Source organism: Abramis brama (assembly GCF_963993115.1).
Source record: "Abramis brama genome assembly, chromosome: 7".
In the NCBI taxonomy this organism is placed as follows: domain Eukaryota; kingdom Metazoa; phylum Chordata; class Actinopteri; order Cypriniformes; family Leuciscidae; genus Abramis; species Abramis brama.
The window spans coordinates 12813501-12831247 of NC_139969.1; the positions used below are offsets into that span (position 1 = coordinate 12813501).

The 17747-nt window shown below is 37.7% G+C and overlaps 1 protein-coding gene across 1 annotated transcript in view; it reads right to left on the bottom strand.

Annotated features, from left to right (window-relative positions):
• Window positions 1-17747, bottom strand: part of clstn2a (calsyntenin 2a) — a 223816-nt gene that overhangs the window by 117422 nt on the left and 88647 nt on the right. The window contains exon 2 of the mRNA XM_084119337.1: window positions 17333-17455. Within this exon, the coding sequence (XP_083975463.1) occupies window positions 17333-17455 (123 nt within the window). The remainder of the gene's footprint in view (window positions 1-17332; window positions 17456-17747) is intronic.

The window sequence follows — 17747 nt, forward strand, 5'->3', positions numbered from 1 at the left end:
TAAATGAGTGTTCTCAACGATATGCTTGTTGTGCTTCATGGAGTTTTGACATATTTTGACTTGATATTGTTTCTTGTGGAACCCCGTTCACAACACATACACAGCACCCCCAAACTAAAACATTTTCCTGCACCCCTGGTTTTACCGTATCAATTCCAGCACGAGTCCTCATCCTTTGGAACTACATGCAAAGTAGATTTGCAGCGCAGAAAACAGCGTCTGTCGACAACACAAACCAAACTCTTCCAGGCCTCAGATACAACTGCAGTGTTTGAGGCCGGGTCAAGTAGACATTGTTTGCAGGGGAGCCAATGAAGACCATAGGCTGGCATTATGCAAATTTGTCACAAACCTGTAGATATGTCTGACGACACATTTCGGCAGTTCAGAATTGATTCTTTCTTTTAGGAGACAATCGGTGCGTCCCAATTCACATACTATCCGTCCTAAATAGTATTCGAAAATAGAATTAGTACGTCCCAAATCATAGTGTGTTGAAATGAGTATTCCAAAGATACCCGGATAGTCTACTATTTCCGGTCAGAATCCGAAGTGCAGATCGATGCGCACTCTAACGGCTAATATTGCCCACAACCCATTGCGCGTTGGACAAAGATTCGATGATAACTACAAACACGAATAAAAAGTGTTAAAGAACTACAGACATGGAGGATGTGTGAGCCTGGCGGTTATCTAGAGAGGTTTAGATAAAGGGGTTTTAGTGATTAATTATCAGTATCTAACCTGACGAAAATGTATTTATTCAATGTTGTCCACGTTATATTTCATCTGCAGCAGCATTGTGAACTTTTGTAAAGATATGTTTAGCCATTAACGTTTAAATGCATCATTATATTCAAATTGCAAATACATGAGGAGAGTCTCCGCATGAAAGACCCACGACTGGCAGATCAACGTGCTACAACATTTCTCTCCAAAACAGTAGGAAATCAAATTAGATTGAATGGAGGATTTTAACTGTGACAAGATGATTGACAGGGCAGTTTACTGTGACAGGATGCACGTAACTAAGCGACAGAGCTGTCCGTTAAAGATGACGAAGTAGTATGTCCAAGAGTTTGCCTACTCTTTTGCTACACACTCAAAAGTATTTACTTTTTCTTCACAAAAAGAGGACATACTTTTAGGGCGTAGTATAAGTAGGCGAATTGGGACGCAGCATATGACTTCATTTGTCATCCACTTTGATCTTTAAAACTTTGCAGACATTTTACATTCACAAACAGCTATATGTACACAACTTGTACACAATTATTAGTGGATGTGAGATTTGCCTTTGAGAGAAATATTGCGTGACAAAGTGAGCCACCCAGACCTTGAATGGAAAAGCAACTAAAAATGTTAACAAAGGACCAAAAAAAAAAGACACTCAGGAAGAAGCAATGGATGCGTTTTCATTTATTTTGGTGGGATTCAGATTCCATCAGCAATCCACCCGTGCCCGGGCCCAGTCAGAGGTGGAGGGGAAGCACATGAATGTCACACTTTAAAAGCATTCTGAATGAATCTTGCTGAACACAGGTTCTACCGCCTTATTAGCCTATTTTACGCTCCTGCGAACAAGGCAAACGGAGCGAAAGAGATATGCAAATATGAATCTAATTGGCCTGTCAGGACCACGGTCCCCCAGTCAAACAGGTGACAGTGAAGGGGAGAGCACAAGCAGATTGGATTCAGCTGCCACCCTTACACATTTCATTAAGTCATTCTGTGTGCATTATGCCTGGGGTCAATGCACTATCCTTGAACAGGTCTTTCAGCATTCATTACCGCTGAGATTATCTCTGTCACTTTAAAAGCACAACATGCTCCATTTTTTTATATTTCTATATCTCTTTGGGACAGATGCACTAATCCAGATCCCCCAAAGAGCTTCACTGACCCATTGTAACTGGGCACAGTGCCTATTAATTGTGATCAATGGCACTTTTGAACAACAGATGGGCCAAATATGCGGTGTACCAGTGTATCAAAGCGACAGCACAAATCATCATCAATATTCAGACTCTAGGGAGAATCTTCTGTGTTTAGTTGTGTGATGCTTCAGAGACGGCACAAAAGATGGAGTCAGAATATTGTCTTTAAATGAGAATCTCTAACGTGGGTTTTGGATAATGTGCTAGAAATGAGCAGGTGGCACTGGACATAGATGTTCCATAGCAATTAATGATGCATCTAGAAAAAAACACACACCTTCATTAGTGGACTATCACTCCCTGCACAAAGGGGCCACGCAACAATGGAAGGGAGGAAAATCGATGGTGATGACTTAGCAAGCTAAAGAACAAAAGACAGAAAGAATGATAATCACTCTAGGAATGAGAATCAAGCAGACAAGGAGACTATCTGAGGAGCAGAGAGAGAGAGTGAAAGAGATTGAACGGTAAATCAGAGGGCAAACTCCTGAGAGCATTGCGGATCCATGATAACATTGTAGCTTAGCAGTGAAGTACAAGACGAGTAAAGTTGGTCATAAGTAAACCCCCTCTTCTCCATAAACAGTCCAATGTTGCTTCAATAAGCATCAGGTTTTTCCCACAGTAAGAATAACAATCAAAGCATAGTAAAAAATCTTTTTTTTTTAATCGCATACACAGAGATTTAAAAAAAAGTAACACTCGCCAGGTGCCGAAATGCATATGAAATTATATAAACCTTTTTTTATTTTTATAATTCATATATAATAGATTACATATATGTAATCTATTATATATCTTTAAAAAACCTTAAAAAGCATTTACTGTTAGGTTGTGGATTTTTTAAATGTATAAAGTAGAGTATGTGCAATTTATGTAATTGCAATAAGTAATATGAGCAAACCATCTTATCTGCCCAACAGTTTAGTTTCATTTTCCTGTATATCCAGGCACAATATTCCTGTATATTGTTAGCCTTACTACATATCATTTCAAACAATCTATGAGCAAAATGATAGATCATGGGGTGAATGTGATTTCACCAAAGTACAACTGGAACAACATTCCAATCAACCAATCAGATTCAAGGGACAAGTTTACAGTTTACAGTTTATGTCTAGGCGTACAACCAGGTTTATGTGCTTTACATCAGTGTTGATCACCTATCATTTCCCTCAGATTATAGGGATAAGGTAGGGATAGGTTTAGGGGTGGTGATAGGGATAGGGTTATATACATTTTTGGACAGAAATGTTGTTGGACAAAATATGTTGATCCAGGAACATGGAAAAATCACAGTGACCAGTTCATGGCTCATCTGTAAATCATTATTTATATTATCTAACACTGAGAACTGCTTCTATAATGAGCTGCACCTTTACAAAGATGTCAAAACACAATGTAACCATGTTCCATTTATATATAATCCAATTTTAAACTCTTAATGATACGTTTTACAGAAACACAAGCTGATATTTGTAACTAACTGTGTTTTACCAGAATACCTTTAACATCATTCGTTTCATTCTTCCTGCTAAATAGCTGTAGAACAACAACATATCCTTCCAGGTCTCACATCAAATAGAATACATACAGGAAATAGCAGCATTCATTTATTCTAAAAATAAAACTCAATCGAAATAATCACAGTCATGAATAAAAAGAGAGGCTTTAATCCAATAGCAGCAGGTACATTATCAACATCTTAACCCATTGTCGCAATGAAAAAGAATATCAAACTACCCTCGATGGTAGTTTGCCCTCGATGATACCCACTACTGCCGCTAGTTTTTGTTCCTATTCCAGCCCACACTGGCTATAAACACAACAAAATCAACTGGATTGCTTGTATGCCTGTACATTTCCAAAAATGGGCTGTTCTTTTCAAGAGAAGGATCGATGAGAATGATAATGAACATTATTTGAGTACGGAGACACTTTTGAACCAGAAGAAAGTCAGCTCACAAAGAGCTGCAGAAGTTATTCAACAATCAATACTGCATTTATAATGTGGCTCCATCAGAATTCAGTTGATGGAACACCTGTGGCAGCGAAAAAGGCAGAATTATCCACATAAACCCACACCAAACGTCCAGGATGAATCGTGGCACTTAAGGCTTAAGACTTAAGGCTGACTGAAAGGTTAAGCGGTATTCCTCTGTATGTACAATTAATTTTCTTTTGACTTTTCTCACAGTGACAACTCTCCATTTGTGTATCACATGGACGCACCTTTGATTCTATTTCAAGGCTGAATGCATGTGCAGTTATTTGCTTTACACTCTTATGTTCCATGTCTACAATCTTGAAAGTCAAACGTCGAGTCAGGGCTGAATTTAACGATGCATCTAAACTTCACCGAGAGATGTTGGCAAGAAACTGTGGCATGTCATGTCATGCCGCTGCGGGCGGACAGACTGCTAGAGTGTGATTATCCTCTGCTGTGATCAGCTCCCAGCTCTATAATCACACACAGATTGACAGGATGTTGTGGAATTAAAGCAGAATTTTAGAATCCTGAAAACTGACTTATTGGTTTAATTATATTAACATTGCATTACATTTATTTATTTATTTGAGCAAAGTGGTTTGTTATTAAAATGATCATTATAATTTATTTTAAATAATTAAACTAAATTAATTTGTAACAACTAACTGAAAGCTTTGCAAATATATCAATGCTCAAATACAATGTACATTATAATAAATAAATAAATAAATAATGCTTTGGCTGAACTCGATTTAGTTGGTTCAACAAATTTAAGTTGAGTTTTCTTAAGATTACATTAAGCCATAAACTTTACTCATTCATAGCAGAATTATGAATTAAGTACAACAATAACATCTGGCATGTCACAGGTAAGCCAATGTGCCCAATAAAATATCTAACTACTAGCACAATAGCACGTTAGCAAGCAAAACTATGGGCTTTGTAACTTTGCAGATATTGTAACTTTGCGACATCTGACGATCATGGCGACAGCATTGACGTGGCAGCATTGCGAAACGGAAACAGAGTTTTGCTCAATCGATCAAAGAGATCTTGAGGTACGCTCAATTGAGGATGAACTTTCGGCCTTAGAATCACGAATACAGGGGCTACTGGAGAAACATTCACAGTTATGTGAACGGAAAAATTTGTTGGAATCTTCCCGGGTCATGGATACTTCACGGGAGAACCGCTAAAAACACATCTCTTTGACCTAGCATACACATAACACATAGACTTCTATAATTCAATGTTAGGCTGCATAGATTAGGTCAGCCGGAACCGGGAACACTTCCCATAAATCCTGATGTACTCGTTACGTCATAAGAAGGATGGCGTCTACGCTAATATTAGTCTCTCTGTTTATCCCGAGGTTTACCCCAGTCTGCCGTATCCAGGCCGTATCCAGCTCTGATGAAGGACCTGCGCCTGGACACGACGACAACGCAGTCCTGAAGTGTCAACTAGTCTCTCCCCTGTGAAGGCCTCCTTCCCTTCTCTTTACCTCTGTACAGATAAAACGTTGTCGGGATAATTCCGGTTCACGTGGCTATGCGGAAGCGGTAAATAATTCTTTATTATAAATTTTTAAGGCCAGATACCTATAAACTAAACACGTGATACGCATATGCACGCGTATCTACCAGTGTTTGCACTGGTTTCCGCAGAGATAACTTTTTTTTTTTTTTTATGTCAAGGCTTGCACCTTGAAATCTATTTCAGGGTTTGCGTTCTCGAGCCACCAGGCGCTTTTGTTGTGTGGATGAGCAGGCCGGTGCGCATTGAGTGTTTTCTGTTAGAGCGGTGTCGTGTTAGCGGCCCCTAAGTTAATAACTAATGATCTTTGCAACGGAAGTGAATCAATCAATCTTTAGCTGGACAATAACATTATTCTAGAGCTGCTGTAAAGCCAAAGCAATCTCTGTTACTGTAATTTCCCATTATCACTGTAAAGCTGCTTTGAAACAATCTATATTGTTAAAAGCGCTATATAAATGAAGGTGACTTGACTTAACTTTAAATGCATCATTATGCAAAAACATGAGTAATGTACTCCCTGTGAAAGATTTCATGACTAGCAGATTTATTACTCTCCAATATGGTAGGAAGAAATGTTGAGTAGCTTATTTAAACTGATATGTGGAGAGTACACATTAATGGCGTTCACTATGACACAATTATTGACAGGCAAGGTAACAATGACAGGATGCATGTAACTATGTGGCAGATGCATTTATGATGTTGTAGAAGTATGTCCCAAAACTTTCTTATACTCCTTTGCACTCTCAAAAGTATGTACTTTTCTTTTCTTTTTTCATGTTGTCCCTATTTTTTAAAGTTTAAATGGATTGCAATCAATTAATATAAGTTGTTTAAGTTTAATAAATGAAGTTGCGACAAAATATTGAAGAATTGTTTTGCATTAGTTTGTAATTAAGCAAATTGAGAAAGCAGCAGAAAATCACTTTTAGTGTTTGTTTCTGCTGTAGCCCAAATTGTGTTATTAATTTATGGCTGCATTTTCTGCCATAATTTTCCAACTTCATTGTGTATAAATTGCTGAAGGAGAAAAAAAAAGCATAAATAATCAAGTCTCACAAAGCCTAGCTAATATCTCAATAACAAAATGCAAATTACTTGATCATGCTAATACTAGACTGGAACCAAAAACCAGTAAATCAGCTAAAATGACACGCTCATGTCAATCTGTTGCCACAGAAAGAAAAAACTCCCAAAAGCAACCTGCTAATTTCACAAACACAATCTAGAGATAATGTAAAACAGGAAAAAAAGTACATAGGAAAAAATATACACAATTTTTGCCTTTATTCTCCATCCACAGGAGATGAAAGGCAGCTCGCTGTATGAATCCAACCACAGAACACTGTGATTGAAGAATTGTAACAATGGCATCAGCTCAGTGGAAGCGGATTACCTGCATCAGCCAACACCACGGTTTTTATTATGAGTGCTTTGAACTCCGAACCTTCAGGAACTACAGAACCTTTCAATCTCATTAGATCTGCCACATTAACCTTTTATACATGCATTTTTTACTTGTTCATTATAAGCTTTTTTTATTTAATTTTTTCAAAGGCCCAGGTCTTTATCATATAGACCTAGAATTATCTTGGATAAGCTTGCAACCGTTAACAATATTACTGATATTTTGAGGTTATGGCTTTCTAATCGGCTTAGTTTGAGTGCTGCCAGTCATATACAGTATGTGTTTTATGATTCCAGATACGCACGCACGCACACACACACACACACACACACACAAGTGTAATCTGGATCATATTTCCAACAGACAAACTTTTATTAATGCAGTGCTTTTATGGCTGAATTTTAGCCCATGACTCATAGCTCGTTTCTAGTGTTATGTAAATGGAACCAAATGATACTAATTTAGTAAACCACTCCATGTTTTCAAAGACAAATTTAAGCTAATAGCTGATATGTGATTTTAGAAAGTATCTGAATGTAAAAATGTGTAGAGGATATAAAGTTAATGAAAGTAAAATGTTAATGAAGATTCAAGGATAAAACTTGCCAGCTGAGGATTCCTACGAATAATAAGTGCTGAATATCCAGGGCATAATATAGAAAGTATTTGCATATTATATGCATTTATAAATTTGAAAAAAGATGCACAGGTCTATGGAAACATGCAGACTAGTTAACTAAGAATGGATTGTGCCCATTGACATCGCAGTTTATTTAGTTTTATGCCTTGCGTCATTATACAATGAATGCGTGAATTATGCAAATCAGATTAAGTGCATAAACATTGCTAAAATAAATCTGTGCTGAATGCTGTTTGCAAACTGCAAATTTCCCTTTCCGATTCTGAGTGTTTAGTTTTGGAGGATGCTGAAAGTGCTGGTGGAAAAAATAAAAAAGCTGAAAGTGCGACAAGTTCCCCGGTTTCACAGACAAAGCTTAAGCCCAGTCCCAGACTAAAATGCATGTTTAGAGCTGTTTTAACAAAGCAACTTGCACTGACATATCTTTAAATATGCCAGTGCCATTGTTTTGTCTCATGATGCACACCAGTAATGTTTTAAAGGCATATCTATAAAAGGTACTTAAATGTCCTAATTGAACTAAGGCCTAATCCTGGCCTAATATAAACCCTGCCCTGTGAAACCAGGCCTATGTGTGTGAATATACCTGGTTATAATACCCGTCCGTCCCCATAATTTAATAATTACTGATCATTAGAAAATGTAGTACTGTGTTAAAAACAGCATTCTTATGCAGTTCCATCAGCTAAACCAGCACCAAACACTATCTAGCCATCATAAACCAGCATGGAAAGCTTAGCATGAAAGATAAGTTCCATCTAATTTAAATATTGGTCTTGAAACAACATTTCTAACAATCAATTAGACTTTGGAGTTAGGTTCAGTGCTAATTTTAGGGTTTTAATGGTGTATACACCATTTCTATCAACCTTTCATTTCCCTAGATTAAGGGTTAGGTTTTGGATAATACATTTTCAGGACCATCAAAATAAGTTTGATCTAGGAATGCCTTACTCTGAGTAAAATCAGGATGTGCCTGGTTTCCCCATGATGTAACAGCGGAAAAGAATGACAACAACTTCATTTAAATACACATAACGCAGCCCTACATCACTACAGATAGTGTCTAGTTAAATTGGATTGTGGGTGGTTAGTGAATAACGTTTTGCACTGAATATTGACAGCAAAATGTAATGAAATCCCCCCTCAGAGATGAGTTTGCCATACTGTAAGTACTTGGAAGTTTGACAAGGCGCTCTCTGAGAGCGGAAGGGAATGCGCAATCTTACTTTTGGTTCCTGCTCTGTGCAATCTCGATGTCTGAACAGCAAACCCAAATCATTCCTTCATTTTTGCCAACAATCAGAAAGCCCTAGTGGCCCTCTCCAGTACACTGTCTCATTCCCTTCCTCTTCTCAGCTGCTTTCAGGCCAAATCATCTCTAAAGAGCCCGAGACAAGAAAGGAAGTGGAAAGATGCTTTACTCATCGACTCTCACTCTTCCTCACTCTCACATGAGAATGGATCAGTGTCTGGATATTAGTGGCCCCTGAGGACAACATGCTTTGATGTGCACTACCTTCCTTTATGTCCAGACCCATCTCACTTTACAGAAAGAGAAAGCAGCAGAAAGATTAAATGAAGCACAAAAGAAAAGGGAGGAAGGGGGAAAAAAGAGGCTTTTCCCCCCTTTCTCATGTACCTTCATCAAGACCAGAAGCAGTGCCAGAACCTGAGAGGTTTGATCAACACCCTAACACTTGCTCTCCAAGAGACCCTCTCCAGTCGGATTCTTTCCTGTGCTTGAGAAATCATTTTTCACTAGAGGAAAATTAGTTTTCTCATCACAGAACTTGGCACCAGGCACTTTTAGCAGACATATTTTTGGAAGAAGGGTGAGGAGCCAATATGGATTTCCATAGTGTCTGCAGAATATGGCCTGGTAATTCAAAGTTATAGACAATATGATATGCAAAAAATCTTTGGGAGGTTATCGCTCCTTGTGTGATAACAGTTCCCGTTGAATCTGTCATCAGAACTGTCCTCTGTCCTTAGTCTTAACTTAGAATCTACACTTCTTTTTGCTTTGTCTTGACATTCAGAGCATATCTTTTTTGTTTGTTTGTTTGTTTTCTGTCAACTGCGCAGGAGAATCAATAATCAACTTTCAAGCTTTTTTTTTCAAGACTAAGTTACTGCAAGTACATTTCTGCTGTCTATGTAAACTAAAAGTTTGTCCAAACTCCCAGGGTCCAAAATTAAGTCTAGCCAAGCGCATTTCATAAGAATCTGCTACATAATGCATGGTTTAAACTGCAATAACTATTCTGAGCCTTGTTGTTTATACCTGATGTAAGAGTGATATCTAGTGATAGATGCATCACATTAGTCAACTTTTACCTCAGTAGAACATATCAGGCATTTATGTAGCATACCTAAACATAGTGTGTTTTTACTCCAAAACTGTATGCAGGGACACATGCAATCTGTTACTTTCATTACAGCAAGCCAACAAAAAGAGTGCATTTAAAAAGTATAATAAAATCAGTGAACAGGTTTTAAGTTTGTGTGTGTGTGTGACTGTGTGAATTGCTTTTGTTGTATTATCTATGCTGGTAAGCACTTTGGTCAACGGCAGTTGTTTTAAATGTGTTATAGAAATACAATTTGTATTGTATTGTATTGTAACATCAAAGAGCACACAAAGAAAAATCAATGGTGATTGGCTTGAAAACGTTTGTGCCCAAAAATAGTGTTCATAAGAACAGATGGCTGAAAGCAGGTCGCATAATTACGGAAAGGCCTGCACCAGCTGAGCAACTGCCATTGCGATGAGAGGGAATGCTAACGGATCACTTTCTCCAGGTATAATAAACCTTCTTTGTTATTTCAGGCATCATAATAAGTCTGCTGCTAATGTGCTTCTAAGAGCTTCTTCAAGGAACCCTCCTGCGAGATGAATTCTGCGAAAGTAACAGGTCAGCCAATAACAAGTTATGCATTTCAGCGGAAACTTTGGGGAATCAGGGACCAAACTGAAAACGCACAATATTAAACCATAAAAATTGCTAAATGAAATGTAACGCCAGGCTCTTTACAATCATACCATCAATCAGAAGCTAATTAAACCGAGCCGGGGGATCTCTAAAGAAGCCTTAAAACAAGCCGTGTTTGGTTCGTTCTCATCCGCGCACCTTAAGATGTTATTAAATTAGCTCGCAAATGATGTCTGGCTGAATTCCCAGTCTCTCACGGAGGTGGAAGTGTCATTTTAATCAGCACTAAGGCTACGGTGGTGGACATTTTCCAGTTAGAAGGGGCTTTTAGGAGCCATTGGCACTAATCAGAAAATGCTGTCAAATCTTATTCCATTTGGCTACCACAGCTGCAAATGCAAGTCTAAAAATTCAGTATTATAAGCATGTGTCGTTATGATTACCAATTACCTCTTGAAGAGCTCATTTCAGTTCTCTTAGGTGCAAGTCAAAGATAATCATTTGAGATTGTGGCATATGAACCCTCGTAATGAATTTCTTCAGTTATTAAAAGAGACCTCACAGGAATATTTCCGTACTTAACCATTTAATTAGCTTGTAAAATAGTTATTTTTATTATTTCAATAACTCAACTGATAGCATAGCTAATAGCTTTGAGAAAGCAAGCTATACTGCAGGGTAGGCCAGCTTCTTAAATTCTGTGAAAGTAGCATAAACAAAGACCCGAGGCTGATTGAAACAACATCTATATCACAAAATATATCTCAGAGGTAGTGGTGGTACACCATGCAAGAGATATATGCAGTAAACTACACTTCAGAAAGAGAAGGCATAAGAGATTCGGCAGTGCGGATCCCTGTGGATCTAACACATTCTCAGAATTCTAATTTGACTTTCACCTCGAGTCTCTGGTAACACTTTTTATTTTCAAACACACACACTCCTCAAAACAAAACGGGAGATATTGGCAGCGAAATTGAACACGTCACCTCACCAGTAGTATGGATGGATTCAAAACAAGAACTCGCTCAGCTTTCACTCTTTCAATTATCACTCATTCGTATGATTCTCTTGGTTTCTTCTCCGCCACATATAACGCTGACAACCTGGGAAGAATGGAGGCTGCTTGTGAATTTCTTAAAAAAAAAAAAACATCTGGGGACATCTTTGGGATGCATCCCAGTGGGCCACAGAGTATGTGCCAAACAATAGTTCACGCTCATAACAGGCACTGTATTTTCAGCATCCGCAAAGCATCATGGGAAATGACAAACATCATGACAAATGCTTGGCTCAGCCGCTTCGGTTTGGTTCCTTACTAAAAATAATAAAACAAAAGGGAAAAATTAGAAACATGAAAATGCATATACAGCATCGCACAAAAATACAAAACTTCCTAAACTGATTAGTGCCTACAAATGTGAAGTCAGAATGTGATTTTTTGCAGCGGGAACTACAGAAATTGTCACCCCAAGTGTATAAACTATGATGAAACTATATGAGTAAGAGAATCATAAGTTAGTAAAATAATTCCTCAGGCATGGTTCCCGACCCTCAGGGATCACTGAATGTAATTCCAAAGGAGGACAGGGATAGGGCACATTGTTTATTCACTTCATGTAGCCGAAATGTAGGGCACACTCTCATTCGCGCACATCATAACAAAAACTCACTCAGTCAGACACACTTCTAAATAATTCCTAGACTTTCATCCACAGCTGACCCCGGAGTGAACAGGGCTGGAATGAACCATTTCACAGTCCACAACATAGGAGGTCAAGTTACTATGGTTACATTTTCAGAGAAAATCAGACATTTGAAAAAAACAGTTGACCAAATAGTAGGAGTAAAAACTAATTAGATCTACAAAACATCAAATGAATTACTATTACTGAAAGTCTAAGGACAATTATATGATCGCCCAGCAAGGTTGTTTATATGAAACACATTTGTTTAAACATTCCACTGCTCGCTTTTTTTCTTATGCTGCCTGTTTAAACCGCCCACTAATCTGCTTTATTAAGCGTACTCTAAGCATCGATATCTCAGATTAATTAACCTAAAGCATAGCAACTAATTGCATTTATCATTTAGAAAGCCCACATAAAAAATAAAAAAAAACTAGTCATCTTTCATTATTTATTTACTGATGAATGTGTGTAGAATAGTAGGTCAGAAGCAAGTAAATGTACAAGTAAAAGTTTTGTCAGTAATGTATATCTTTGGGACATTTGATGTACTTTATAATGTTTATAATAACCTACCATGATTATTATGAATCTCTTAAATTGTTTGTCACAAAATATGATATACATGACACTCCAATCAGCTCTTATTCACATCAAGCAAGCGACCTTGTGGGAAAAAGACTGAGCTGAAAAGTGATTTTATGTATAAAATACAACACTCTTAATTTTAAATGACAGCTGGTCACACCTTAGAGAGGATTGTGACCAGCACATTGAATCAACACTCTCTTCATCGACTAACAAGATCAAATTACTGCCAAAGTTCTTTTATAGTTTCTAACACAGAAGAGAGGCATTCTTTTTTAATAATTTAATTAACAGCAAAATCCACTAGCGTATCCAACTGCAAAGTCTATTGATTTTTTTTAGACAGCATGGTTCAAACACAATCAGAAAACATGCAAAGTGATCCCCCAAAAAACATTTTCATCATTCAATTCAGGTCCTGCTTCTATAAAAGGAACACAATACAACTGCAAAGAATCTTAACTGCAGGCGCTGCGATTCTCTTTCACTACATCCTTCTATTTTCACTCTCATGTGTGGTTTTTGCAATCCATCCATAGTTTCCCTGGACTGCTTCCTAGCTTGGGTTTTGTTAGCTAATCTGGTGCGAGGAAGGCAAAGTTTAGCGGAACAATACAGCATTGTACATCATCTGAGAGAAGAGATTAATGAGAAAGAGGCTGCTGAAGCCACAACCGAGATAAAGAATTAGCAAATGAAGCTGCCGTTTCTTTTTTTTTTTTCTCTACTGACTCCGGCTTATCCTTCACTGTAATTTGATTGAGAATGCTCTGTGCATACTACAAGACCTACGCTATCTGCTCTACAGGGGAATGTCTTGTTCCCAGAAATAACAATTCATCTTCAGGATCCCTGCCTCAGCATATATCATCGACTTGAGGCTCATCATCGTTATTTTACATCAAAGCAAGCTGATACATGGGAGACAGTGAGCGAGGCAGGAGAAAAAGACGAAGGAGGGCGAGGCGAAGCACTTAACAATCCCGGGTCGTGTTCCCACACCCCAATTAATGCGATGCCAGAAGGATGCCCGCATTCCATTCTCTAAACAGACGAAAACAGGATTGATGACAAAGGCTCCCGCGCATAACTCACGGTCTGACATGGAAGAGGAGAAGGGGACGGAGAAAGAAAGACGGAGAGAATGGGAGCGAAGAGAATTATGGGAATGACGGATTGAGATGGAGGGCCCGTTTTTCTCTGAGTCTCCCTGGCAGCAATCTTACGCGTGTATCCATTGGCTCCCCGTGAAAAGGCAGTGAAATATCACCTGTCACCAAATTAGAGCGCAACACTCATTTCCCGGTGACGCTTTAACAACAGCTGCAGTCCACCATTAATCTGGCATTGATCAATCAAAGTAATAAGTGCACAAGACTTTCTCAAGTTTACAAAAAAATCTGAATTATGCAGGGGAAAAAAAGCCCTGAGTTTTAAAGTTATTCTCTTTGTGGTCAAGTTTGGGGTCAGTAAAACATTTTAAAGATCTATTTAAAAAAACTATTATGCCCTTTTACGAAGTCTTGATTTTGTTTTTGGGGTGTACAAGAATATGCTTCCATGCTTGATTGTTGAAAACACATTATTTTTCAAATATTTTACATTATTACAGCACCTCACTCCCCAGTCTGGCCCGAATGCTCTGTTTAGTTCCGTTTCGATGAAGCCCCTCCTTCCGAAATAAAAAATGTGCTGTGATTGGTTAGCTGGCCCAGTGTGTTGTGATTGGGACCAGTTAGCGCGTGTTCTGCAAATGTCACGTCCCTCACCATAATAGGGAGTTCTACTCAGATGTAAATATTAAGGATGGCATCAATTTCAAACCAATTCAAGCCCGATTCAGACTTAAGAATGTTAACAAACAATGGGATCGTGCAGAACGGATTTCATGCACATACTTTGCAAGCACGGATTTCAAAGGACGTTTCAGCAGTGGTATGTGTTTTTTTTTTTTGTTTTTTTTTTTCTTATACATTTTAGATACGATGTTATACACCATTTAATCATGATATTTGCCAGAAAACTATGGTAATACAAACGGTAATCGATCACAAAACCAAGATTAATTTTCTTAAAGGGGCAGCCTTACAGCCTTACAAAAGCGAGAGCTTACAAAAGCTACAGTAAACACTATATCAACACTATGTTGGCTAGCAGGCAAGCAGAGGCAAAGCTTTGCCCTTTGTTTACATCATAGCAACAACATAAATCTTATAATTGGAACTGTTGATAAAAAACGACACAACAACTACACTGTCTTCTCTAATGCAGCTCAACCAGGCCTCGTCCCTTTGTTTTGCGTTTTCCGTGGGTGAGGATTAAATGAGTAACCTTATGACTTCACAAAGCCTGGAAAAAACCTTTTAGTCCAAACGAGTCATTCATTTTAGTTCTTGGAAAGTGAATTCTGTTAAATAAAACATCTCCCTTTAGAATGGGCATTAATCTTTGTAACCTTGCAGATCTTTTTTATGCTCAAAGAGCAACATTACACACCAACTAAATTTGAAAAAGTGAAAGCATAATAAAGGACCCCTGGCCTTTAGTGCTTTTTTTTCAGCAAGGGCATTTCAATTGACCAAAAAGAACAGTAAAGACATGCATAATGTTACAAAAGATCTCCATTTAAAATAAATGCTGTTCTTTAAAATTTTCTATTCATTCTATTCATCTTATCCTGAAAAAAAAATATTAAGCAGCACCATATTGATAATAAGAAATTATTATTGAGCACCAATTCAGCCTATTAGTAAGAAATAGAAATAGTAACTTAATGATAAGAGAAATCTGGCATACGTCACTAGAGAGAAGTATGTTGTTTTACCAAAAGATCGAGTTGTGATATTTTAATGATAAAGTCCAAGGTCAATAAATGTAAAAAAAACAAAAAAAAAAACAAAAAAACATATGCATGGATGAATCATTCACATTAAAAGATCAATAACCTGCATGTAGAATGGATTTTCATTTCATGCTGACTTTAAAGTGTGATATTACAACAAAACACACTGAAGTAACATACTGCAAAGATCAGCCATCACCAGTAGCCGATTGTAATGCTGTAAAAAAAAGAGGCATGTTGTCAGCTTAAAGATTATCCAAGGTATGAACAACAAGTCTTCATCAAGTTCACCATTAACAGCATGCTTTTCAAGTGCAAGCTGCAAAAATCAATATATAAAAGCTAGAAAAGTAATTTTTGCCAAGGCTGTCAGAGAGGAGATTAATTCTAGGCATTGTCATCTAATGAGCTGTAGAGAGTTACCTGTCACAATACTTCCACACATTCCTCTTTGGGGAAAAAAAATCACTTTATTTAATTACTTTGCATCAGTCAGCCACCACCCTCCCCAACCTCCTGCTACCCCATCTGAACAACCTGCACTTGAAAACCAGCGAGTCGGAATCTGTCTAACATAAACAACACACAAGTCGTAAAGCTGTGCCGTCATTCATTGCTCCATGAGAGGTGACTGACACTCTAAGTGTTGATTCCTTCTCCTCGAAAGCCAAAACGCACATTATACCAGTTGATTTTCAAGGCCGGTCGGTTTATTGAACGCTCGGCCATGGAAAGGCAGACAAGATCTACTTATACAAGGGCTGTGTGTCACCACAACAATGGAGATAGAGGCAGGAAATGCACTCCGAAATAACAGGAAGGTCAGGCGGATCTGTCTCCATAACAGTGAGGAAAGCGTTGACTAAATCTCTTTTATATGAGCACTATGCTGCAATACACATAAAATCTCACACTCAACCGGCCTCTCTTACACACAAAGGAATAGAGGAACACTACACTGAAGAACCAAGCTACCATCCAATGCTATACATTTTGGAATAATCCTGGATGTTCTGGAGTGAGCTTGTATGTCTCATTATAATGGATTAGATATGAGGAAAACAAGCTGCAAAGTTAATCAAAAGGATCACAATCACGATTAAACTGCAAAAGGCTGCGATTTAATTAAAAAGATATATATTCTGCATGTTCTGCATATTTCAAAATGAAGCATTGGTAGTACAATGTTGGGACATATTAAAGACTTAAAAGGGGATTGTTTTAAAAATGGCTATGAATAAATTATTGTTTAAATATATAATTATCTGAAAAGAAATATAATTTTTATATTACTATAATTATAATATTCCAAAGGACCGTGTTCCAAATAATAATAAAATTTTATTATCCAATCACGTCTAAACTAGACAAAGTTAATAATGCAGCGATAGGAAAAAAAAAGTACTATTTTATTAGAAAGGGAAAAATATACAGTCAGAATGTCATTAATGGCCAAATAAATACTAAAGTCAAGGGGTTTTATTTTAATATAATGACCATCTGAATGTACATAATTTCACTTATTACAATGTAGCTTAACTAATAAATATATAATGGACATGAAATATTGATCCTAGTTAAATTGATGTGATCATGACAAGAAAAAGAAAACTAGAGACATGAAACATGTGAGACATGCTCAGTGCAAGACATTGGTTGTCAGGGACAACGGCAACATTTGCCCGTATGGCTCGAATGACACGACTGACCAATCATAATAGAGTATTTCAGAGCGCTGTGTAGTCAGTTAGATAAGTCGTATACCTGCATAAGGGACAGGGGCATCTTTGTCCAATGCGACCAGGGGAGGGTCTAGCAGTACTGTGTCCATGTTCTCCGTGATGACACCATGGTAGGACGTCTCGATCCATGGTTTGTGCTTATTCACTGCAATGGAGAGAGAAAAGAAAAAAAGAAAAAGAAAAGAGAATTTAAATTCTGAACAAGTCAGACTGTTCAAGATTTCAACAAACGTCTCCTAAATAAGTACAAAAAAACACAACAAATTGTGTGTTCATGCAAAGAATGGCTAATAATGGCAATCGATACAAGTCCAATTCCCCAAATGGCTGCATCCTTGTCTCCTACAGCTTGTATCCAGGGAAACACCCTCATTTATCTGGTCCTAGCGTCTCCTGTTGTTCCTCCTTTTTTTTTATGTTTTCATGGCTGCTGTATA